Here is a 27,274-nt window from a genome sequence, read left to right as displayed (position 1 = left end):
TCGTTTACACTGTAACCATGGCAATCACAATTCATTTCTATGTTTTTTGGCAAGTAGCCAAGTTAAAAGATTTGGAGGAGGACGCTTGTGAATATTCATTCCCGAAAAATTATAGAAAAAGCGTGCTCTTGGGATCTCGAGTTACACGCTACCGACGCTGTGATGACCTCTCCCGACCGATGTCTTCCAGACGCCACTAACAAAAATACGCCTATTTCACGTCAGAGTTATCATCTTTCCAAAGCTTCCAAACAGATATTCGTGTTGGCACGTGTGTTAGTGATTAATAGCCAACTGTTGCACGCATCAATACGAGTGCAAACTACATTTTACTATCTATGACACAAGCAGGTAACTAGTTATGGATAACACGAGTTTTATAATATGGTTCATGGTGTTATTTTTACTATGTCTTGGGTTGTGATTTAATTTTGAATGAGCCTGGCCATAGCGCCAAGCGTCGGTACGTCTAAAGGGACTGTTACTAGGGGCACAGTCCCAAATGTCAGATAATGCATGTTTTACCCCTGACGCGTGTGTGTGTGCGGATACTAGCCAGGCGATTAGTTATGACGGGGATCCGATTTCGACCAACTTATCGGGCCTATCTACTTCAGTTGCTCACTTCACTCAACGCTGAGGCTCAGCTCCTGGGCTAGAAAACTGTCAGAACGATATTCACAAATGAGAAGAGAAAAACACATCGTTTTAGAAGTAATAAAGCGTTGCAAAAAAAAATACAATTGCTAGTAAGAATGTTCGTCATGAACCGTTCGTCATACCATGGAACTGGTCATACTTAAATACATATCTAGATGACTGGCCGACGCCAAAGTTTGAATACTTGTAATTTATTAGTGGATACATGTAAGTCGCCGTCACAATATTCACGTTCCCCAATAAAGTTACTGACTTCATTTGCACTACTACGACATCATACTAGTATTTGACTACTAAACACTGTTATCTTTATCACATTTGTGCGGCTAAGTCTGGAATAAAACAGATAACTTGTAGTTGAAGCACAGTTCCTCTAAGAGAGTAAATATAAACGTGTTTAGTGCTTGCTCCTCCCCTTTTTTTAGCTCCTCGGATAGAATGGGAGTACGTGCCCCTGCCTAAATCACCGACACGATAGCTACATGTAAACCATACGGGAAGTAGGTCCTTGTTCAGTTGTCTTTTACACACTTTTAAGTACCTCCTTTTGATTTACAGCAATATTCTGTGCACCACCACATTGTGTTTTCGTGCATAATCTTGAATCCGGAACTGGGACATTTTTCGTTGAAAAATCAAGATTGAGACAATTGATACGTCAGACAGGAAGTTGCTCTCTTCAATCAACAAACTTATACTCCGCCTCAATCTTCCATTCTGTGAGCCCACTCCCCAAACCGTGGAGCGGTCTTTCTCCGAAAGAATGTCTGTGGCTTTAGGTATGAGCTGGAGTGACCATGTTTGTTGGAACAGCAACGCTATGGGACGTGATTGAGGAGTACCGAGTGGGGTAAGAAGAGAAGCCAATTGATCGACGGATTCATTGAAGGACTGAATGTGTTCTCCGATGGTATGTTTTACTAGTCCGCAAGAAAGATCGACAGTTTCAACTTTCCGTTCACCGTATAACAAGCGTGGTTGACCTGTCGGACAGACCACGGCAACAACAAGTGACTGCATATTTACAAACTGTTGAACCAAGTCAAGATGGCGATAGTTTTCACGCCTAAGAAGTGTCATTGCCGACTTTTATTGACGCTGCTCACGTTCGTTTTCGTTTCTCACAATACTTGCATGGGTAAGTGAATTGAATGTTATCGTTTGAGGGTCCCTGGCGTTCATGTGTACTTTATTTAAACCAATGTCGGGCTGTAGCGATCTTGAACTACGTCTAACTATTTTTAATAGTTGCTTAGAAGTTGAAACAACGATTACCAAATATTATCTACTTATACTTCAACTTGGCCAATCTATGTGTACGTACAATCATGCATACAGGGGTGCGGCCATGACGAAATCTATATGTATTCTACATGTTAATGTCGTTTTCCGCTTGGCATCGAGTTGTCGGAATAATATTGTCATAGCTGACTGGCCGTCAAATAGTTGGTATTCGATGCTATCTTCAGTCACGTACATATCTCATACAGTGTACTTTTGTTACATAAATATTGTCATGTTTTGCCCACTGGGGCTTGGCGTCTATATCGTATGAGTTATAGGTGAGGGAGGGAGCCCTATGGAACTCCTACCTCGTAACACGTGTTATGATGTAATTGAAAAAAAAACTACACTTTACCACAGACTTTACTTATTACAACTACTCTCAGTAAGGGACGACGTCAAAAGATCGATGTCGGATAAAAAACTAAATTTTTGTAGTTTTTTTCAAAACCCCCCACTCCCCACTTAAACTTAATTGATAAATATTGGTCATGGCGTCAGACTATATTCACCATTAAATACAAATGGATAATCAGACAGTAGTATGGCATAGCAGTTGGTTGTCGGGTGGGTGTAAAAAGACTTTACAAATGCACCTCATTTGACACGCATATTTACACTCGGACCAAACCATTTTCTTGTCTTGGATGTTTGTTTTTTTTCATTTTCTGAAATTTCTGTCCATGATTGGATAGAAACAAAACGAACTACAAATACTCCAAGATTTTTTTGACTTCATTAAAAAATAAAATCGTTTTTGTAGGATAGAAACTTTTTGAGGTCAAAACCCCCACCCCCAAACTAAAGCAAATAAGTTTTTTATCCCACATCAATCGTCCCTAAACTACTACATAGTGGATACAAAATAATTGTAAAATGAGGTACAAATTTAAATGTAATTTAATTAAATGTAAACAATAATTTGCTCCATAGTGTTTGGTTTCCCAGGGTCTTTAAATTAAACCAAACAACAAGAATTAGCAACACTATTCATATGCAAATTAAAACTTAACATTCCATTTAGCCCCAAACTATAATTGTTTATCATCACTAGTGGCAACAAAAATATACATTCTTTTAATAGGCTTACAAGTTTTAATCCACTTTTCTATTGTGTTAATCTCATTATAAATGTGATCTCTGTTACATTCTTTTTTGCAGTACTGTAAAATACCTATTTCCGCTTGGAATTTATTTTCGCTGAAGAAATGAGTCAGTGAAAATAAAATATATTTCACATTCAACTCATCGAAAATCAGTGAAAATAAATTCCATACATAACACCCCAAAATGCTTTTCAGCGAAAATTAATTCCAGCCAAAATAAAGTATTTTAAAGTAGCCCAAATTTGTAAACAATAATAAATCAAAGTGATCCAAGTTTCATTCATGAAGGGGGAGCCTAATGCTCCTGGAGTCCTGAATGCTTACTTCACTCTGCGTTAGAATAGAACAAAATATTTTATTTTGCATAAAATGAAATATAACAATATAATATATAATATAACATAAGAAGGGACGATCAGCAATATCTTCACCATATCCTTATAACAGCACATTGCTACTGGTACCTATAGTGAAATAAAATAATCAATTATAAATTGTATTGACTGTGAAAAGATTGTAATTTGTTGAATTTTTACTTTTAATTAGTCGTACCTGATCTTTCTATACTGACACATTTCTGCGGATTCCTACAATTTCTAAATGAGGGTTCTTGGTTATAAGAATGTAAATATGCATAATTATGTTCTAAGTCATTAGTGTTGTTCTCACTGGACGAAATAATCCGTTGTCACAACGCCTTTATTTGAGAACGTTGTTAAAATGCGTGTGTGAACAGAATATGCTGTTGTGGCTACGGCATTTTTGACACTGTTGTAAAAGGGGTGGACCAGATCCTAAACGCTGTTGTCACACCGGCTCGTGCACAATACGACGGCCAAACGCCTTCTATCGCCGACTTATTTGTGCTTGTCTTTACACAAGATGCCGTCACAGTGTTCTCCCCAGGAATTTAAACCACTGTGGCGGCCTAATTTGCATATAATTTGCATATCATTTACATATTAATAGAAATTGACCAAAGCACACACACACAATAAACAAGATATATTTTCAAAAACAAAGTGGCAGATATTTATTTGCTTTAATATTAATATTAATGAGCTCCGTCACAGTGCAAATATTTTTTTTGGAGTCAAAAAATTACGTTTCACAACTTAGAAGAGTTTGAATTTAAAAATGAAACATTCTCGAAATGCAAATGCTGCAGACTAAAAAGAAACAAATAAATTGTAAAAGGTTAAATGAAACTCATCTGAAGCGTTCCAGCCAGGATTATGTTCATGATCTTATTTACTACAAAATTCTCCTTCAAAAATCGACCACGTAATTATTTGGCGGATTGCTGGTTATTATTTCGACCATCAGCTTCTACAACGTTTACATTTACAGTAAATGAACGAACAAATAACACTTCCAAACAATCATCAAAGTTACGACGTGACATAACTTACTTCGCGATGTTATACACCAGTTATACCAATAATTTTTCTTACTCAGTCATGATGCCATGCAAAAATTAAATACTTCTTTTTTTATATGAAAAAAACGTAAAATTTGAACTACTTTTATCGGGAGAAATTATCACTCGATCACTTCGTGAAAAACACAGAACCGCCATGATAGCTGTGACGCGTTAGTTGACTGCATGTGTCCTATGACCCAGTGGGTCAAAAACGCCATTAACCAATCAGAATGCCGCATGATAATGCCGGTAGAACCCGACGTTTTCCGAATGATCGTGATCATAAAAATTACATTGCGGAAGTAAAGCGATGTCGTAGCACGATGTGTTGGTATGGATTTCAGATGAAAACTGCATGATGGTTTTCGAAAGAGGTGATTAGCAATTTTTGAAAGGTAAAAGAAGTCTTGAAAGAAGAATTTTTACATGATTCACGATGATAACAGTTCAAATGTATTTTACCCAATCACGCAATAAACACGTTTTTTCTTGAGTAGCGTAAACTGATCGTAAACTCCGCTTTGCCCATGTTACATCAGGTGGAATTGATTTTGAATAAATTTTAGCTATCAATCTAAAGACTGCGTCTACCGTCAGAAAATATTTACTTACAAACAAAGAGGTGCTAATTTTACAAAATTGACTTGTATTGTTCAAAGCCGATACCACATCGCACGACTATGTCTATTGTTTACAAATTAATATCCACGACTGGCAGGATGCTTGTCGGTCGGTACGTAAGTATAATAACAATATGACAATAGTCGGACACGTTTCCGTGGTGGTCGCTAATTTTGAGTGCCGTCGGGCCGACCAGTGTGACGAGGCCCATAATGAAAAAAGCACTGTGGCGGTCTTGCTAATCACCGTGGCGGTGTCAGACCGGTGTGGCGGCAAATCGAAGCACTGTGGCGGGACCGCCACGCTGTTTACATCCTGGGGAGAACACTGCGTCAGAGTTTAGGGTCAAATGTCGAACTTGTCAGACGAAGAAACGAGATTACTGATATCTGTATGGAGAGAATCGAATATTCAAAGAATGATGGACGTCTAGGGATGCTAGAGTATATGCTGTGATTGCAGAGAAAGTGGCTGAAAAGGGGTTGGACAGGACGTCATTACAATGTCAACGGAAGATCTAAACTTTACGTATAAAGTATAAAGAAGCGGTAGAGAAAACTATGCCATTTTGGAATGAACGAACGAAAATATTAGGTGAAGGCCAGCATTTAATCCTCAAACAACGATGTTTTTACTAAGTGAGAACGCGAGCAGACAATTCAGCAGATTATCTAATATTTGCACAACAAAAAAACAGTGTCAACACTAGCGTTTTTTGTTCTCTGACAATTTTGAATGATATATAGGAGATACTATTTGGTCATTGTCCTGAGTAACTATTAAAAATAGCTAGACATTTCGAGCACTGTCTCTTTTGAAAGTGGATCACCATCTGTATACAAGTCATTCAATATCTTTCTAGTGAAATTGTTTTTTTTTCACTTAAGAAGCAAAATAAACAAAGTTTACATTTCATAAGAAAAAGATAAGTTATTGCATGATGAATAGATGCTTAGGAATTTGTGTACAACCTATAACCATGTTTGTCCATCCATTCGTTCTGCCTTGGATTTCTAGAGTGTGTGGTTGAATGGATGATAGGTTGAATTCCGGATGAATAGATCAATGTACCTTTGTTGCTATAGAATATGAATTCTCTGAAAAGACTTGTCCATATAAGGGATGTGTGAAAATGGGGGAGTTCTTATCTCTCCTCTCCATGTAGTCTATTTTTAGTTTCATATTGTCACGCTCAATACAGGAAGTGTTGGTAGCGAGCACCTCCAGGTGCTTGTAAGTGATATACTTTCTCCACTGTACTGTATTTTCTTTATTAGAGGTTCATCTCTAATAGTATATAGCAGAAAGTGTTTTTTTCTCTATTAGAGACACAACCATAAAAAAGTATTAGCGTTGTCTCATAAATAATTATTTTAATTAATTTCAAAAAACTCACAAATAAACAAAAAATTACTCTCAATGTGAGCATGCTGCTTCTAATAGAATGAATGTGTGAATTCTTTGTTTGATCTTAAAAATTTGGAAAATTTACAGTTTCTGCACCTCTGTGTTAAACCATTTCCGGTAATAAAACCACTTCCCAACTTCCAAGATCTCCATGTGTGTGTTTCCTGTGAAGAACATTGTACTGGAATCTATATAAGAGAGTCTCTCTTGCTTCCCTTCTGAAAACTGACTTATAATATAGTTGTAATTTCTAAAAGTCGTATTACTAATGGCTATATTTATCAAGCCTGTGTTAAATTGAATATGGATGTTCTGAATGCATAATTTGATGTTTTAATGTCATTGTAGGTGTTATTGTGTTGGTGCTTCAATTGGCCCAAGTAAACATGGTTTGACAGCCAAATTTGTCATAAATCTTTTGGAAATTAACTACTTATTGATTTATTTTTATTCACTGATTAACAAATTTGTTAATTGTTGAAAATCAGTATTTTTTTAGTTTAAAAAATATTAATTGGGCTGTTCATGATGAAGGAAACTATTTTCATGTATAAAAATAACAAATTACTTTATCCTAGCCACTACACTGCTTTTAAAAGTTTTAAAGTTCAGATATTTTTCAGGCTGAGACACCAATACTTTTCTCAGTGTGAGGCCCTTTAAAATCTCCAACTATGCAGACTTATATACAGTATAGTCTGATAACTATTACACCACCATGAGTTTTATGTGCTTTGTAATCTTCATATTTACTATGTTGCCGACTTTATAGTTTGCTATTAGATAAGTGCAGTCTGAGTGCAGTCTCTCCGTAGTTGTTTTATCAGGTCAACGTACTTATTTTTCGTTTGATGGATACTTTGTCTCTGACTCCACAATAATCTTATCATAGATCCTATGCATGTGTTGCTACTGTATTTTTGAATAAAAATTGGAATTAGTTTTCATTTTTTGAAGCAATATATAAGGACATTGGAGTAACTTTTGTCTTTCCTGATGTTTTGTGTTCATGATGCTAATTGCTAATGCTTGTGTGCAAACCAGTCTCCCAAATGAAATCTAATACCACATGTTTGGAAGGCAGAAAAGACTGTACTCTGTTTTGTACTGCTTAGGGAATTGGACCCACAACCTTCCTGATGCAAATAAACACACTGACCACTCGCACAGGTCTTTGTGATCGCACAGGTCTTTGTGATCGTGACAAACAATTACGAAATGTTGCTAAATATAGAACTGACATAATCATATTACCATGTACGCAGACAGCAACAGATTCAATCTTAATTATGTTTCTTTTCTTTGTTTTGTCCAAATCACACAACTTCAAGAGTAATTAATTATATTATAATGCCCTTCGTCATTTGAAACAATTGATATTCTTTTTCAGTATTGAACTTTTGTTTGTGAGTCCCACCCAACAGTAGTATTAACTTAGCAACCAGGATAGAATTTTACTGATGTAATGGGGGGAATATATCTCAATGATTGTGAAGATAATTTACTACTAGTAGATATAAAGGTGGACAATGTCACTTGCAGCTGTTTTGCATTTAAATGAACTGTAAGCAGTTTCACATGTTATGGTATGGGATTCAACATTTGAATGTTAATGCAAATAATATGCAAATGTATGCAATTATGTGCCAATTGGATGGTGCCTATTTATGTCTACATGTGTCAAAGTGTTATAAAATTTTCTCACACTCAACTTGTTGAATGAAAATGTTTTTTTTTTTTTTTTAAATTACATTCATTCCTAGGTTTTCACACATGTTTTTTTTGAGCATTTTGGCAAGAAACTGAACCACTTGTTAGTTATCAATGGCTTACATCCGGTGCATATAAAGCCTTTTAGCTGACCCTGTGACCTTATATGAAAACAACAACAATGCTAATAGTGTGTACTTCCTGTTACATTTAATGGTGAGGGCGGCTGTACAATATATTGGTATGTTTTAAATTATCACTCATACTTCAAAGAGCTGAAGTAAATAACTCATACTGACATAAAATTAAATATCAAAATTAAGGAGTGCTCGAATAATACTATTTGACAGCAATTAAAGTGACTTGACTTGACTGGCTTGTTTATTTTAATTCATGTAATACGTGTAAACATAGACCCTCTAAAAGATTTTAGAGGGTCCATGGTGTAAATAAGTGTTTACTGCCATCTTTTAAACTGCTATGATGGATTCCTAATGCTAAGCTTATACTTATACTGACAGGGGTGTGTAGCTGGTTGTTTGAAACCCCTACCCCCTATCAGACAGAGATAAACTCAAATTGCCTACCCCCTTTTCAGACAAACAGGATATTTGACACCCCTTTCCAGACAGTAAGCATAAATGGTACCATGGGAAAAGCAGGTGGACTCTCTGGGATGGACTTTGATGATCAAAATGAAGTTAAAAATCAGCTTCATTCTCCTGATTGTTGAATCACTCAAGCTCTAGAGACAGTCTTTGGAAAATATGGACCCCTTTTCAGACACAAATAATGAAAAAAGTATACCCCTTTTCAGACAGACAAGGTAAAATAACATACCCCTTTTCAGACAGAAGTGGTGAATTTGGGATCCCTTTTGGCGGCACATATACATATAGCACTTCAATGTGAGTAACACCCCCCCCCAGGAGTAGCACAAATATGGCACAATGCATTATGGGAGTACGCTTATCATATAAACCTGTTCTAGCTATGTAATATAAAACCAAAATATTCATAGCATGAATTTTATATGTATCTTTAACTTGATGGTAGTATTTTCTGTTTATTTCTGTAGCCAAATCCAGTAGACATCACGATGTCCCGCAACTTAACTATATTGAAGAGGACATATCAATCCAGACCGGTCAAGAATTGAGGATAACATGCTACAGCAAGTCTGTTATTGAGTGGATATATCCCAGGCACCGAGACAGTGAAATCAACGAACGGTTGACGTTTTTAACAACCATGCAGATCAACTCGGACAATGAAAACGAATACACTAATGTACTAACCGTGAACAGGACCAATTATTTAGACACTGGGTTATATCAGTGTATATTGAAAAACTCATTGGAGAGGATTAACAACCAGACATCTGACAGTGTTTACGTCTTTGTTAACAGCAATAGTAAGTTTTATGAACACGTCACCTGCTGAAAAGTAGTTCAAAACATACACATTAATACTTATCTCAAAAAAATCTTTAAATAAAAATAAACACATGTAATTGGTTGAATTTATAAGCTTGAATGTAAATGTGCAATATTTTAAAACTGTCAGATATCAAAATATTAATGTACATTGTTGTGCAAGTTTTTCCTTTACACATCCACAATTTTTAATGACAGTGCTACTTTAACTCCCTCCCAACTTCCATCTCTGATTCTGATTAATCTCTACAACAAACATGTTGTACCGAACTCAACCGCGTCAGCGCCTAGGGTCCTCAACTCTTAAAATCAGGATTTTTTAGGGGTGGGCGCTTACCCGAGCACCCCCCTCGGAAAAGAGTGCAACGGACAATTTTAATTCACTGTGTGACAGATTGAGATGGATATTAATTCTTTGAAAATTTGAGGGAAAATAAAATTACGAAATTAGGTGCATCGTCATTGACTCTTACACTGAAGAAACAGAAATGGTCAAATATGCACATTTTATTACAATATTAATATGTACCACCTGAATTTACGAGATTGAAAATATTTGAGTTTGTTGGAACACAGTTAAAATCTAAATCATTATCCCCACTGACGAATGTGTCGGATAGTGACCCCGAATATAAAAATTGCGCAAAAGTGGGGGGTGGGCGCTTGACTGGGCATGGGCGCTAACGCGGTAGAGTACGGTAAATATTGTATCATACGTTTTTCTAAAAAAAAATGCAAGAGGGAGCACTGCAATTCAGCGGCGCCACCAAGTGGGGGAAATAGGGTTCTCCCTACCAGGATGTGTTTTTGATAATTCTAAGTTAAAATAGAGCATTCTATGGCTTTCTTGGGGTCAAATATACTATCAGACAGGTCACAGTTGAAGACTGTGGCCACATGTGATCCCTGGTCAATCAGAATTTTATAGTTGCCAGAGGATCTGCTCCCCAGGGTAAGGGGGTGCATGGCCATGGCATGAAGGCGCTGTGCCCCTGTTCCCTTGTTAAAAAAATCCCTGTGTATAGTGTAACACCAGTAATCGCTTTTTACAGATGAAGATGAATTGTTTGTGCAGCCAGAACAAATCACATACAGGATATTCGCGGACTGGACGTTCACTATTCCGTGCCGTGTTACGAATAAAGAAGCCAGTGTGACATTGGGCATTAATACTGGTGAACTTGTTGATGTTGATGGTACTGCTGTTAGCTACGATCCTGAGAGAGGATTCAATGTGTACGAGAACCATGCTCGGTTTCAAGGACCGGTCGTCTGTACTGCAACACTGAATGACATGGAGGAAACTGCTCGTTTTATTTTGTTTTATGAAAGTAAGTAATTTTTACTCGTATGTAGAAATAGACATTCTGAAAAAAAAAAATTTCGTAAAATATAACCACATGCTTAAAGCAATCTTTAATAAATTGATAAAATATTGTTTGTTTCACAATAAATATTTCAAAAGTCAATATTCATAACATAGAAGCCCAATGAACTCTATCACATTTTGCTATCGACCATAAATTTGATTGTAAATGATGTCAACATAAAGAGTGGTTTCTGCATACAACATCTAAACTGCTCTACTGCCTTCCTTGGTTTGAAAACACACATCTTGTAGTACATGATGTTTGAATACGTTTTGCATGTTTGCAGTTTTTGTATAGGTCCCAGATTATTGGCTCAAGTATAATGAATTGGTAATCTTTTATTTTTTAACAGATCAGTTCATTACCCATTGAAGGTGTCAAATAAAAGTTTGCAAAACAAAAATGTTTTCATCATTAAAATTCACCGGAATTTCTTGATGCTTTTTCAAAGTATCGTATTTTGATTTTTTCTTCATAATTTCAATCCATCCAAGTCATTTTTAGACTGTTCTTGAAATTGGGTTTCTCAAAAACTGAGGCTAAATTATAATCAGATGCTTTAAAGCAGCAGCTTTAATGTTTTCTCTGTTTCTATAAATAGGTAGTGCTCCAAAGCCGCAACCAAGAATTACTAGCAGCCACAATGAAGTAGTAGTTGGAAGTCATTTTACCATAACGTGTATTGTAGATGCCCCATTGAGTACTACGATGGTCTTTGAGTGGGAGTATCCAGGAAAAGATGTAAGTACTTGTACATTTCAACTTCCAATTTTTCACACACAAATAAACCTTAAAATTTATTTTTCTTCAACTCCAGTTCTTGCTCTATTAGAAGTACTCTGTAATAAAATATTGCTGAACCATTAAAATAAAACTCATTTTGACCACAGAAATACCATGCGCTACTGGTGGAGTAAATATAATGATACTGTGTCTTTATGACTGTGTTGATTCAAGTGTGTTGAACATGATGTTTCTATTTCACCTGGAATACCCTCAAACTGCTTACCAATATCACCTAAATATTTGACTCTGTGAACTCTTTAGACAAAATTGTTTTAGATGGACATGTTTTTAGCTATGGTATAATTACTGTGATGTGATGACTTAGGAATACAAAAAACATCACAGAAACCAGAGAGCTTTCATGATTCAGTAGTTTATATTTAGCCACACCATCTGCAATATATATCAATTGACTCAGGTGACATAATACTATTTGAACAGTATGTATTCTAATGCATAAAATAAAGCACCAATCAAATCTTATTACTAACTAGGACTTGTCTTATTTGGAAAATTAGTTCAAAATCACAAAAGTCAGGTGCAGTATGTAATGCACACATATGGTGAGTTGAAACTGAACATTCCACAAATCAAACAAACAAATCAAAGTAAAAAAGAATGGGAATTATTCATTCATGATCTAAATACAGTTTAAGTAACAATAAATTCAGTTTGGAAAACAAAAATTCCTGCCAATTCGTTGAGTGGAAACCCCGGAAAACACTAAACCAGTTGAAAAACACTAAACCTATTGAAAAAGACTAAACCTGTTGAAAAAACACTAAACCCTTCGTAAAGGGCGAATTATGGATATACCATGATCGTTCAGTTGAGTATTTATGAAAAGAAAGCTAAAGAAAAATCCCTTTATGATCGAGGCCAGGGCCGCAGCTGATTTGGCAGCAGGACGCCCTCTAGAAATCAGCTGCCGTCGTGGGTTCTATTTCATGTTTTCGCTTTCTTTTAATCAAATATTCACTGGACGATTATGGTACACCCATAATACACCCTTTACCTCGGGTTTAGTGTTTTTATTGTCAGGTTTAGTGTTTTTCGACAGGTTTAGTGTTTTTCGACAGGTTTAGTGTTTTCCGGGGTTTCCACTCAACGCTGCCAACTCAAAGACAGATTGCCAATACAATGAAATTGTCAACTGGTTTGGCTTGGTGTGTGTACAGACGATTTCAGCTTGTTCAGCTTGCTCTGGAAGTTGGTTGATGCTGTTTCTATTGAATACATTTTTTTGGTAAATTGGGTAAACCCTAGATACCATTAGTAAGGTGAATATTTGTATTTCTCATTTTTATGTCATAAATATTATCAGTGTTCTCTTGTAACTCAAAATGATTGTGATTAATAATTAGTAATCAGATTTTGATTGTAGTAAAAAAAAAATACATTACTTTAGCTAATATAACTACCCTCTAATTATGCAAATTCATGATACAGCTAATTCAGAAAGAAGTCTTCAATACAGCTGCTCACTGTTCCTTGTAGATTAAAAAAACAATTTGTCATAATTGGTTGCAGTTCATAATTAATTGGCAACAATAGATTATTAAAGAATTAAAGAAAGTTTATATAGGTTGTAAATTTTTGAGACGCTATAAAAATATTTATACTGACAAATATAGTCTTTAATATGTATGAGTCATGCTGTAGGCATGTGTCTGCTATAAATTGAGGGAGATTGTGGGATTGTGAGTTTATTTTTTCCAATTACTATACTCCCAGTATATGAAATGGCATTCTGTTGATGAGAATGTTAAAGAAATACTGCATTACCCTAAGATGACTGTATATAAACTGACGACTGTCTTATGATTACACTGAATGAGTTCACCTTAGTACACCCTGGCCTTCTCACATGGATGGATAAATGAATAATAATAATATTGTAATATCTGTTATTTCTAGATTTCAAATAGCACAGTGACCGTGAATTCTGAATCGCAAGAAATCAAACAATCATTTCGTACCTTCCGTCGATTCTATATTGAGTTAGAGTTGAAGAATTCTGAGTTAGCTGATAGCGGGGACTACTCATGCACCGCTATAAACTACAGAGATCGTACTACCGTATCTACATCAGTTGTGGTCTTAGGTAAGTACAATGAAACATTCTGAAATATTAGCAAGTTGTCACAGAAAATATTGTGTGAAGTTTATAAGGTAGTAGTTTGCAGCTTAGATATCAATGTGCAGTGATATGCGGTAAAAGTCTGTGAAATATACGTCAGTCAAACAATATCTGTCTAGTGACATCACGGAGTGAGCACTTGAAGGAAAAGTTTGACTGTGTTTACAATGAGCAACAGATGCAAAATATATGCTTAGTGAATAAGCAACACTAACATCAGATGAACAGCCACCAGTCTTTTCAAAGACTAACTTGTTTGTATTACCGTAGTATTTCTATTTATTAACAATTCACATTACTGCAAATTGAGATTCTAGTCGCATATCACACATTTTCGTCACACAATATATTTATTGTCTCTGTATCTAATGTGTACAACAAAAGAAAGTGACGTCAATAAATATTTGAATGTGTTTAATGATGATGAGTTTACCCTAAAGGAAATTTTGTACAAGTGCAAAAAATGCACTTTATGGAACGCTAAGTTTGGTATCATATGGAGAGTTAAATATAAATGGAAACCATATATTTTGTACAATGTATTAAAAGCAAAGATTATATGATATTATTGATATGATGTACAAAATAATTCTGATTATTCATGTCTAATTGATTTTCTGTTCTTTTCACAGAAATCGGTTATGTTGAAATAAACCCAGTGAAAAACCAATACATCATAGAATCAGAAATCGGCTCTAAGGCAAAAATATTTTTTACTACCAAGTCAAATCCAAAAGCTGAATATAAATGGTATAAAGGAAACCAAATTGTTGACGACAACAATGCAACGTACTCATTACGAAGATTAGACGATCAAAGACGATTGATTATTAATGGTGTTACTTTAGGTCATGAAGGAAATTATACACTAGTCGGTACAAATGATTATGTATCTCAGAGGAATAGTGTTAAACTTGTTGTTATAGGTCAGTACACATTTTATTTTGTGGACTCTCATCATTAAACTTGTTATCATTGGTTCAGACTGTTAAAACTCATTTTCACTGGTCAAATTGGTTGAATTTCAAAATTCAAATTTTAAAAACTCAAGTGAAATGTGAAGCATTTTGATTGTAACTTTCTGTGTATTTTTTGATAGATAAACCAGTGGTGACGATCACGCAAGATCCCGGTCCATCACATAAAACATCGCCACCATTGTACACAATCGGTCAATCCTATACATTTGATTGCAAAGCTACTGGCAAACCTCTGCCAATAGTCACCTGGCACTGGCAACAATGTACCGAAATGGATGATTGTAAACGTCCATTTCCTAATGTGAACCAATGGGAGCAAATATCAGACGTGACGTCTCCCATGCATGGTGTTGAAGGAACAGTTGATAGACCCTGGGAAAAAAAACTACATGTACCCGCTGCTATGGTACCTGGTTGGTATAGATGTGTTGCTTTTTCTTCATCATTTGCAGAAAATGTCACTGAAGACATTGAATTCAAGCTTACAGGTGAATATTCTCTCATTCATTGTAAAATCTATTGCAGACATCAATATGATATATGTCTATAATTACTATACACTTTTTAGAAGTTCCCTGTTTTTGCTGATTTTTAAACATTGATTCATTTTGATGATAATGAACTTGGTTAATAAGAATAATTAACTGTTTTGGAACAGTTTTTCAATGCATATATTGGCCAATATAAAATATATATTTGGCATTATGACATGTTGTTAATTTACCAACAACAATAACAGCATTGCCAGCTGGTTTGCTATGCGTCTCAGGATAGTTACTCGAATCGGGTTAAACCAATTTTAGACAGGACAAAGTCTCTGGTGTGCATCTAGTGTGTGTATTTAGCCAAATAACGCATTCTCATGAAAATGGTTTGATCCATGTTGCTATCCAAAACAATATGTCATAATATTTCTCCAACAATTGTTCTTATTTTGAGAACTTATTTTAATCTCTGTTATATAGATGTGAGAAATGGTCTGCAGATAGAAACAACCAGTGAGATCGCCATAGAAACGACACCATTTAACCTGACATGCAAAGCTAACAAGTACGCCTACAGAAACATAGAGTGGACAAGATCGTTAAACGAGAACACCACAGAGGCTGTACCCACGGATATGATCTTCCGTCAACAGACTCAGTACTCTCATTTATCAGTGATAAACTTTTCCAACCTTACACTAGCTGACTCTGGCATGTATACCTGTATCGTCGTCAAGAGAAGAGGTGATGATAATGTCAGGGAACGAAAAGAGAAAAGATATAATCTAGAAGTTCAAGGTGGGCCTTCATTTTATTCAATTCCTTCATTACAATTCAAATAGGAAAGCTGATTCCATTCAAATCAAATCAACCTGCAAATTTTTTCAACTTTTGTGACATTCTGCAAAATAAACCTGAATAATTTTGTTGGTCCTACAATGTCAGTCATTTTCTTTTTTAAGCAACTGTAGTATTTTCAATGAAAATGTATCTGTGCTATGATAATAATATGTAAAATTGTGATTTCTATATTAATTTTATCCAACCAGTTTTTATATTTGATTGTGTCATGATAAAAGTGGATGTCTGTTGCAACTGGACACTTTACTGTAAAATACTTATTTTAGCTGGAATTAATTTTCGCTAGAAAGACTATTTGGCTGTTTTGTATGGAATATATTTTTACTGATTTTTGACCAGTTGAATGTAAAATATAAGAAAAAAGCTATATTCGCTGGATTTTATTTTCACGGAATCGTTCCTTCAGCAAAAATAGCGAAAATTAATTCCAAGCAAAAATAAAGTATTTTACAGTATTTACCTTTACTTATTGTTCCCATTAAATTAAATTGCTAAGAATGCAGAACTGTTATGTTGTATTTCATTGTGTACTGGATTTCCTGTTGGATTTTGCTAGTATATAATATTGTGTATTGCTTCTTGTCAATTTCCAGCTCTCAGACCTCCTACAATTGAAGTCGGATTGACGCAACTCCGCATAGAAACCACTAAACTGAATTTTGATTTACATTGTGAAGCAAGTGGCATTCCTACTCCAACAATCACATGGTATAAAGATGGTGTGTTGATGGAAAACAACATTATCAGTAGAACCACAAAAGGCACCATAGCTTCTACGCTGACTGTGCAAAGAATAGCTATGACGGATACTGGATTGTATTCCTGTAAAGCTAGCAGTGATGGAGGCAATGTGTATAGTAATGCTACTATAGCAATATGGGGTATGTATAACAATAGCACCAATCATGTTTTGGAAAATCCAGTGATCCCAATGTTTGCATGCATTTTATGTTTGCTTGTGACTAGTAATATTACAAACAAAATGAATCAGCTAAGCCTGCCAAATTCGAATTTTGTTGACTATTACAATTACTGTAAAATATTTTATTTTCGCTTGCAACTAATTTTCACTATTTTCGCTGAAGGAATAATTCAGTGAAAATAAAATCCAGCAAAAATTCTTTTTTTTACATTCAACTCATCAAAAATCAGTGAAAATAAATTCCATACAAAACACCCAAAAAGTCTTTTCAGTTAAAATTAATTCCAGCTAAAATAAAAAATTTTACAGTGTTAATTTCATACATTTAAAAAAAATTTAATCCAGACCTGTGTTGTCAGTGCAACATTACAATTTTGGTTCAACTTTGTTTAATTGCTTTGTATCCAGTACAGTAATTTCTCATTACTATTCACTTATTGTTTACAGCAAAACCCACAGTAATGGTGAGTCCGGAAACAGACTACGTAACTGAAAATGACAATGCAACACTTCGCTGTATAGCTGATGGCAACCCAGTGCCCATCGTTGAATGGGCCAAGAAAGTCAATGCTAGCTATGCCTTGCCTGTCATGAAGCATTATTATATGACTGTGAAGAAATCTGCATATGGAGTAGAGAGTATACTCAACCTTAGGAATATTAAACTGAAGGATATTGGAACATATCGATGTATTGCCAGCAATGTCCTTGCTTTAGACTTTGCAGAGGGTGATATCAAAGTTGGTAAGTACCCTTGAATGTAAAACATGCATGTCAAGTGAGGTTTTAATGATTGTCAATATTACCCTAGCTTGGCTACTGGTACTTGATTACTCTTCGCTAGTTACCCACTCTCTACTGCAGTCCGGACTTACTGGTAATATTACATTCAATAACCTTAAATTGATGCAACATCATGAAGAATGGGATTATGTATATTGGAACTTTTCATCTTGACTGTGCTTCTCTGTTGAGTGAGTTGTTTTGAAGCCCTTGAACTAAAAAGGCATTGCAAACTTATTTATTCATCAAAACACTTAAAATATGTCTGTTACTACCGTATTCTACTATTTACTTACTTATCCAGCAAACTCAACGTCTTCATTAATTTGTGAACTAAGTTGTTGGTCAACTAAAATTCCGTCATTTATTCACCAAGTTCTTTTGATGTAATCTTATATATATTTATTTTCCAGCACCAAAGACTTCTGCTGGACAGATGTCAGCAGCTTTGTCAGAAACTCAGATACGTATGTTTGCACTGGCTGGTGGTGGAATTGGACTCTGTCTTATTATCTTTATAATTATTATATTGACTTTAAGAAGACACCGAAAGGTGAGAAACAAAAACAAATTCTATTGCATATTTGGTATTAAAATGATTTATTTTGCCAAATTATTATGATTGTGATGGCATGTGCTCTGTTCTGTCATCTCTTCTAAAGAGCGAGTGTCGTCATAATTCTAAGTTCCATACTACATATAGCCAATATGCATGTGATATTTGGTTACACACACTGACCTGTTGAATACTTCTTTTTAATCACATCAGTGTCTTTAAAACCACTGCTGCACATCTCTGTTAGAATTTTATATTGAAGATGCATGATGGTGTGTTTACAAAACAAGGAATCCAGGTTAATGTTAAAAATATCCCAATAACATCTTCAGATTTGCATCTCACTGACACACACTGGATGTTCAAACTGATACATTTCCTTTATTTCAAGAGTAAATGTTACAACATTACCACATTCAGCATACTAATAGCTAATACAGTTATATAGACAAACGTCTTGAGAAAAAATTACCAATACAGATTATGCCACCAATCATAACAGAAAAAAGTGTGTCCCTAACTTTGCAGCCAAATATGTTTGCCAGTCGTTGACACTGCCTTGTTTGAAAATCAGGCAGAATCATAAAACATATAAAAAAAAAATGTTTTCATAGCCTTGTAAAACAAATCCAAATTCAATCTCATTTTTTTTAATTACAGAGACCTGTGTATCGTCATAGCGATATCAAAGGTGTAATATTTCCTACCGTGATAGAGGATGGGGTAGAAATTGACATTGACGAAGCATTTGAGAAGACTCCGTATGACAGCAGCTGGGAGTTCCCAAAGGAAAAATTGCGCATTGGACAGACGATTGGCAGAGGCGCCTTTGGTCGTGTTTACAAAGCTGCAGCATGGGGCATCGATAATACCTCCACAGTAACCACGGTAGCGGTGAAAATGTTAAAAGGTTTGTGTGAACAGGATATTATTATTCCAAAATAATTTCCAATTCTTGCTCCTCTAATCCTGTATTAACAATTAAATACAAAGCTGTGGTTTCTGGATATTTGTTCATTTGTATGTGTCGACCAATCAGAGTGTGTCTTGTATAAACATGCGTATTTCGTAACAAATTCTCCAATTGGTTGGTTCATATTCTAACAAGATATTTTTCTATGATATGCATAAGAGATTTATTACATGCGTTTGTTTGTTTACTTAGAGGATGGCAGTGAAAGTGAAAAGAAAGCATTAACCAGTGAACTAAAGATGCTCTGTCATATTGGTCAGCATTTAAATATCGTCAACTTACTAGGAGCTTGTACTAAGGACTGTAAGTGGAAATCTTGTGTAGCCAAGATAATGAAATGATGCCATGACAACCTCATCCAGGGATTGTAATTTGATGGTAGTCCTGGACAACCACTTTTGTTTTGTGGGGCAACCCAATATGAAAACTTGACAACTGTGAATATACATACATAAATCAAAATATTACATAGCCCACTTACCTCCAGTTCATCCATTTTATTTTTACATAGTGTACATTAAAAAAAACTTGTCACTTTCTAATCAATACTCCTATCAGTAAAAACTAGTATTAACGCTGACGCATTGAAATCACTTATTTGCATTGACACTGCTAATAAAAAGGTAGTGGTACTCTGTCAAAAGCCCATCATTGAATTTTTCAATTAAATCAAAATAATTACAGTGGTCTAATTGATGTTGTTGTCATGGTATTTATAAATATAATTTGATATAAATTAAGATGTATTATCATTGTCGACAAACTGTGGATCTGTTTAACTTGTGAAAACAAAATGTTAATAAGTTTTTTTTTGTTCCATTTAGGTTTATTCATCATTATAGAGTTCTGTAAATACGGTAATCTGTGCGATTATCTACGTACCAGACGTGAAAGCTTTGTACTTGAACCAAAGACTCCGACCAGTTCCGCTCAATCTTCTGAGAGTTATGAGGACGTCTTTGAATATGGGGAAGACTCTCTTAGTTTACATGACTTGGCATGTTTTGTATTTCAAGTTGCTAGAGGGATGGAATTTTTGTCATCAAAGAAGGTATTTTAAGCATTTTGGTTTTTATATATATAATAATAATAACTTTATTGCCTCCGTGTAAAAAGATTTACATAGGATAAGTACAGCAAAAAATAGTTTTAAAATAATAACAAGATATATATAAGAATTGTACAAAAAAAAAACAATACAAAAGGACTTGACTAGTATTTAAATGTTAAATAAATCTTTTTGTTGTGTAAATATAATTGGCAAGTTCTATATGCGCGTTAGAAAAATCCTTTGAAAGTCTTTGGGTTATTTGAGGTCTGGAAAGTCTTTGAGTTGTCTTTAAATTACAGGAAAAATAAAAAAAATCCTTGAAAAGTCTTTAAATTTCTTCATATTTATTACCGATAAATCATTTTAGAAAGGCCCGTTTTCTCTTCATATTCTTTTTTAATAAAGTGATTTCTACACCAGTTCCAACAAGTGTTGGCAGTGATTGCTATCCCCGCGCCCGAATTAAGATCAATCAGTCTAGACTAATTTTTATTGTTCACCGACAGGTTATACATCGTGATTTAGCGGCTCGTAATGTTTTATTATCTGAAGATAATGTTGTTAAAATTTGCGACTTTGGATTGGCGAGAGATGTTTATACAGATCCTAACTACATCACAAGTAGTTCGGTAAGTATTGTTTTGTTTCCTTGTAGATTCAACTATCATTTGTTTATTCACTCTGTTTATTCCACCCGGGGTTGAACACCAAAAAGGGTTGGTGCCACAGACTCAATGGGGAGGTCAAAGCCATCGGACGAGAATTGTTTACTAATCAATGGGTCTTTAGATTAACATTGGTTAATATTAGTTGGCTAACGTTAATACAGATCACCAGATTTCTTTAAAGTTTACAGTATATATTATGCTTTTGATAAAACAAAGATAAAATTGTATTGTCATCAAACAAATTTTCACCCAAAACAGTAGCCATTTACCATCAGTTCCTGTGGTATCATCTCAAAATTTAGTCTAGGTAACATATGGTGAACAAATCATCTGCATAATGGGTATGTTTGGTTGTCAGTTGTAAACAGTGTTCCCTCCAGGTATTATGTTGAATGTCTGATACAAAAATAGTAATAATAATAAAAAAAAGTAAACAATCATCAGTACAGAATCTAAATTAAGTTCAATTTGGATGAGCCTAACCTATAGAATTCAATGATATTAAATTAGTGTTCACTAACATTGGACTTAAATTTGCAATAATGCTTTTACTTTATTGAGTGTTTTGTGGAATAGTGTTACACAGAGAGTTTATGTTGCATGTTTCATATTGTGGCTATCACAAAACTGTGAATTGTGATTTTAAATTAAATAGTAATCCTATATCGGAAAGCAATTTAATTAACTCCATAAAATTGTATATATGGTTGAGTTTCATTGAATTAAATTCCATGTTTTAACGTTAGCTTGTGTTAAGGAAAGGGATATGGATTGGTACAGGTTATCAAGCCTTATTCATTTCTATAACCTTAAGCTATGCAAACTTGAATTAAATATTAATTAAATCGCAAATCACAGTTTAGTGGTGGTCCCATAATGTTAGAGAAACGAAATCACACATGTCTGTTCACAGATATCATTGTACTCAGTTATTTTTATTGGGTTTTAATCACTTACAATTTTGTCTTCTTCTGACTAGTGTCGCCTGCCAATAAAATGGATGGCTCCTGAGTCTATTTGCGATGATAAAGTGTTTACAACAGAAAGTGATGTGTAAGTATTTATGGTTGTCTAGACATTGATATTTTTACACAATTTTGTAATTAAAAAAATGTCAGAAATATGGTAGTAAAATCTTAGACAAAATTATTCATTTGACTGAATTCAACATGTTGCACAGTAACCATGATGACTGTAGAACTTTGAATTACTTCATAATTTTAATGAAAAACAAAATGTTTTGTTGAGGTAGGACAAGTATGCCCTTTCTTTGAATTTTTCACTGAAGGTCTAATTGGCCAAAATTGAACCTGTGTATTGCACTTGAATAGTGAAATTCACCATATCTATATGGCAGTCTGGTCTGGCTCAGTTGTATCTGTTTTATGTGACTGAAAAATGGTTTTATTTGCCACAGTGGAGAAAATAAATTTTGTTTCTGTGATAGTTTCCAGTTACATCTGTTTAGCTTCTTACTAATTGTCCGCTGCTGTCTGTCATCTGTCTACTTTTAGCAAATTTAATTGTAAATAAAAATTGCAATTGTAACAACCATATAAACTACCTTAGTTTTAAAGAGCCAAGAACATTGTAACAACAACAATAATCATGACAAATAGATAATATTTCATTGTGAGAATATTAGTAACTTTATTTTGAGGAAAGATGTCTAGTTTTCATATGCGTATACATTGGTGCCACACAGCCCTGTGGTTTGCTAAGATGAATTTCTTGTAAGATGCATTTTACAAGGCTAAAATTGTAGTTTGCCAGCAAAAGTAACCCTACAGTTTGCATGTGATGTTTGTGTTTACTCTAGGTGGTCGTTTGGTGTCTTGATTTGGGAGATATTTTCTCTTGGTGGTACACCTTATCCTGGTCTGCCCATTAATGAAGAATTCTACCAGAAAATTCGAAGTGGTTATCGAATGCGGTGTCCTGAGTTAGCTCCTCAAGAAATGTGAGTATTTAACAACCATGTACTCCAAAGAATGTCAACCCTAGAAAATGTTCAGTTTTTCTATTCACACGTTTTTCTTGATAATATTTTTGATGTATTGTAATAAACATTTGTGAGATAGGGAGTTCACAATTAATCAATGGTCATCAACAAGTTTCCCTAAGTTGCTAGGTTTTCTGTACAGGGTACAAATACATATTTTCAACTACACTGTTATTTGTCAGAGTAGCAAGAGTCTGACAATGTTTATTTTGATATTGTGAAATAATTTTGTAATTTTGTTCAAACTATCTGATGAATTTGTAACAAATTACTCATTTTTCCCAGTATCTTAAAAAATAACAATATTATGAAGTGAAAATCTCAAAATGTACTTTTTCTGAGCAGATTTGATAGTAATGTTTTTAAAAATATTTTTAGTAAACTTGTTTGTCTTATGTTTGGGTGCATATTTGTAGACTGGTGATGGCCTATTGCATTCAACAAACATATTATTAGGTCTAACAAATTTGCTATTCATGAACATATATAATAATTTATATTAATTATAATTGTTTTAATTAATTTTTTTTTGCAGCTATCAAATAATGCTTCAATGCTGGAATGCTATACCCAGAAATAGACCAAGTTTTCATCAATTAGCACAAAAGTTAGGGAGCCACCTAGAGGCAACTGTAAGACAGGTAAACACACAATTATTTATCACTTACTATTGTCACTGCTATGTGTATTGTCACATACTAGGATATTTTTAACTCTTTAGTCAAAAGATATGTCATCTGTTAATGATATATTTTTTTATTTCACATTTTGTACAATTTCAATGCATTTTTTTTAATATTTTAGTCCAATTGGTCCTATTTTGCCATTGAATACAGAAATTAGTGAACATTTTTGAAAAAAAAATTATATAAAAATATCTTTATTTTGATTTTGTGAAAGGTGACAAAAGTGGAATTTGACATTCAAAAGGTTACAAAATGATCTAGGTTGATTTCATATTTTAATACCATGCATTATATTGTATCTCTGATTTATTAATGTTGCATATATTTTGGGTAATAACCATTTTAGGAATACATCGATCTGAATGAACCTTATGAAAAGAGAAACTCACGGCTGATAGGTGGTTACGCTGAACTTATACATGATTCCATTCCAACTGAGTACCAGCCATTGATGAGTAAAAGTGGTGCAGATTCAGACAAGTATCTTGAGCCAGTCACAAGGAGAGTCAACGGTAGCTCTGAAACAACATTTCCTGTCGGTGCCAACGATGAGGAGTGTCATCCATTGACTTCGCATAAAAGCAGCAGCAAAAGCGAGGAGTCTGTGTCATCAGATTTGTCAAGCGGTTTTCATTCAGAAGGGTATCCTCATGAGCCTAAATCTCCTAATAGTGTTGCCGAGGATACAATGGATGAACCGCCAGATTATAGTAAAGTCATAGATGCAGAGACGAGTTTTACAACATAATTTACTGTGAGATCAAGGAGAAAATATGCTGACTGGATTCACTGAAACCTAAAGTAAAAAACTGATAGTATATGGCATTCGGTATGTGGAGTTATCTTGATGCAAATGCAATGTGAAACCTTTGTGGTTGAATCTATGACAATACAGCATTATTTTAAGAACGTCCATTACTTGCCAGAACTGTAATCCCAATTGCCATACGATTCTGAGACGTCTTTATTTTTTAACACGTTTATACAGAATTTTATTGAAAGACAGCATAGAAAATGCTGATACAATTCCAATGAAGAGAACTTACATAGTTTCAAGTGAAACTAGAACCAGAATTTTATATTATAGAATATATTAATATTTATGAAATTAAAAATTGCTGCAATCAGTGTCAAGATATAGAATCATCACTGAGCTAAAGTTGTGAATACTGCCACCTTTAAAAAGGTTACCAGCATTTGATACATGCATGTCAAGTACGACTTGAAATATATTTTCAGAGCCATATGTAATTGTAAAATAATAAATAAGCTAATAAAATATATCACTCCTATCATTTGATAAGTACACCCATCTCTTTCGATTCTCATAGAAAGGTGTTTGGTTGAAATTTCTAAATTTCTACTGTATGAGCGTAGATGGATTTTTTGGTTCACCAAAAAGATCTTGCATATTATATGAAAGATGCAGACCAAATGTCTGTTGCAAAAATTGATTCGAAAAGGGAATATTGCATTTAGAGGCACTTATTTCAGCAAAATTGACCATTATCTCAAATATGTATACACGTTATTTGTGCAAATGCCTCCATAATACTTTTGTGTTTATCAAATCCTACATGATATTTTGATGTCACTACGATTTTATTACCTTAGTTTTTATATTCAATTTTTATGCATAAGTGAACAGAAAATAGTCTTTTTTATTTTTAATTAAGCCTTATTTATGAATTATTAAATAAAAAGAGCCATATAAATTCAAAAATTGGTAGGCTATGAAAATGGTTTTGACTAAAATTCACAATACCAATTAATACTATTTGTGTGACTTTCTTTTTTTTTTGTTAAAAGAAATTTTCATCTTCTACTTTGTATTCAGTTAGAAGATAAACTTGTTCTATGAAATATAGAAATATACATTACAATACATTCCGTATATTCTTTGACCAAACCATTCCTTTTTGTGTGTAGGTTTGTGCTTTAGTGGAAATTGCTCTATATTGTCACTGCCAAGCATCAATATTTTTGTATTTTTAACCTGTTTTGAGTGTTTTGTACTTTTCTAATACTTTTTAAAAATGAGTGGAAAAAAAATGTCTTCCATATGCAATATACCAATAGCTTTAGCTTAGATATACCATGCTAAAAAAACATGACTCAGTTATATGTTGAAGCTAAACAAGGACTTGGGTTCAAGTAAGTTTGTGTGTAGTAGGTCAAAGTTTGTCAGCTACATGGTCAAGGCTATATGGCATGGTTCATAGTGTCAAAAAAGTATTGAGTCTTATCTGTGAGAGGTCTGAGGGTATATGACATTTGTTGTCAAAGGTTACATGGCAAAGTTCATGATAAAGTATTGACATGTATCTTTGTGTTTAATTGCTAGTAAACATTTTATGTTTCCATTAAAGACAACACAGTCCCTCAACACCTGAAGGACTGTGGTGACAATCAAGTAACAAAATTCCTTAGAATGTAAATTCCTTAGAACATGGATTTTGCCCATGTTCTGTAAACTTGAAATATTAGTACTGAAGTAGTACTGAAAATCAATATCTAAATTCAATAAAAAGATTATTTTTATATTTTTTCCCCATATTATCTATGCATAGCAAAATTATAAGTAACAAAATATAAAAGCAATGTATATTATGTGATTGAATTGGCTGGTTCCAATCTGTTACACTGCAATAAAAATCCTATGTAAATATCGAATATTGAGTTTTTTGTTTGAATCTGTGCAAGAGTACTTGCATCACAGTATAACTGGTTAGTTCAGTTCATGAAAAAGTCAACGGATATGTTAAAGTGGAGGATTACCTAATTTCACTTCCCAGGTAACCTTCCAATCTTTGAGTTGGGAGCCAACAAACTTTCAGACCCAATCTGTTATTTGACAGTTGTTGAAGGTTTAGTCTTAACAATACTTGTACCAAGTTTCAACGAGTCTGATGAGTGGTTGAGATATTGGTGGAAAAGTTAAATATTGGCTAATTTATATGCAAATTAGTTAATTAATATACATGGATCTCAACCAAAAATCAGGTTTGTGCATTATTTGAGAGCATCTATGTACCATGTTTCATTCAAATCTGTTGATTGTGAAACAAAAAGTGAAAATGCTTAACATTGGCTGTTATGCAAATTAGGTCATTAATTACCGCCTTGCACTAAATACTGCTGGTGACTACTTCAATACCTTGCAATCACCTAAATAAAGCTTGGTAACATCCCAGTTTGTACTCGTTGATTTGCGCAACAGTCAAAGCTGCCATCTTTGTTTATACAAGACCCATTATCTTGCGCATGTGTGGTGCAACGACTACCATCATTTAAGCAATGCTATATGTGGGTGATCACTGTATGATCACGTTACATTGCCAAGTGCTACCTGTTGAAAATGCAG

At 34.3% G+C, this 27,274-nt stretch overlaps 1 protein-coding gene across 1 annotated transcript; it reads left to right on the top strand.

Annotated features, from left to right (window-relative positions):
- The first annotated feature begins 1,505 nt into the window (after positions 1–1,505).
- On the top strand, positions 1,506–26,583 carry LOC100313537 (VEGF receptor). Its single transcript, XM_002741108.3, has 19 exons — positions 1,506–1,798; positions 9,290–9,625; positions 10,700–10,978; positions 11,619–11,758; positions 13,721–13,907; positions 14,576–14,869; positions 15,043–15,411; positions 15,889–16,206; positions 16,863–17,150; positions 17,639–17,935; positions 18,388–18,527; positions 19,191–19,440; positions 19,696–19,806; positions 20,328–20,554; positions 21,061–21,183; positions 22,202–22,275; positions 23,042–23,182; positions 23,760–23,865; positions 24,257–26,583. Exons 1-19 carry the CDS (start codon positions 1,708–1,710, stop codon positions 24,656–24,658), a joined length of 4,173 nt encoding a protein of 1,390 aa, XP_002741154.1. The 5' UTR covers positions 1,506–1,707; the 3' UTR covers positions 24,659–26,583.
- The last annotated feature ends 691 nt before the right edge of the window (positions 26,584–27,274 follow it).

Source organism: Saccoglossus kowalevskii, chromosome 4 (genome assembly GCF_978046115.1).
Source record: "Saccoglossus kowalevskii chromosome 4, keSacKowa6.1, whole genome shotgun sequence".
Taxonomy (NCBI): Eukaryota; Metazoa; Hemichordata; class Enteropneusta; family Harrimaniidae; genus Saccoglossus; species Saccoglossus kowalevskii.
The sequence above is the reverse complement of the archived record's forward strand: the minus strand, read 5'-3'. Positions and strand labels throughout refer to the sequence as shown.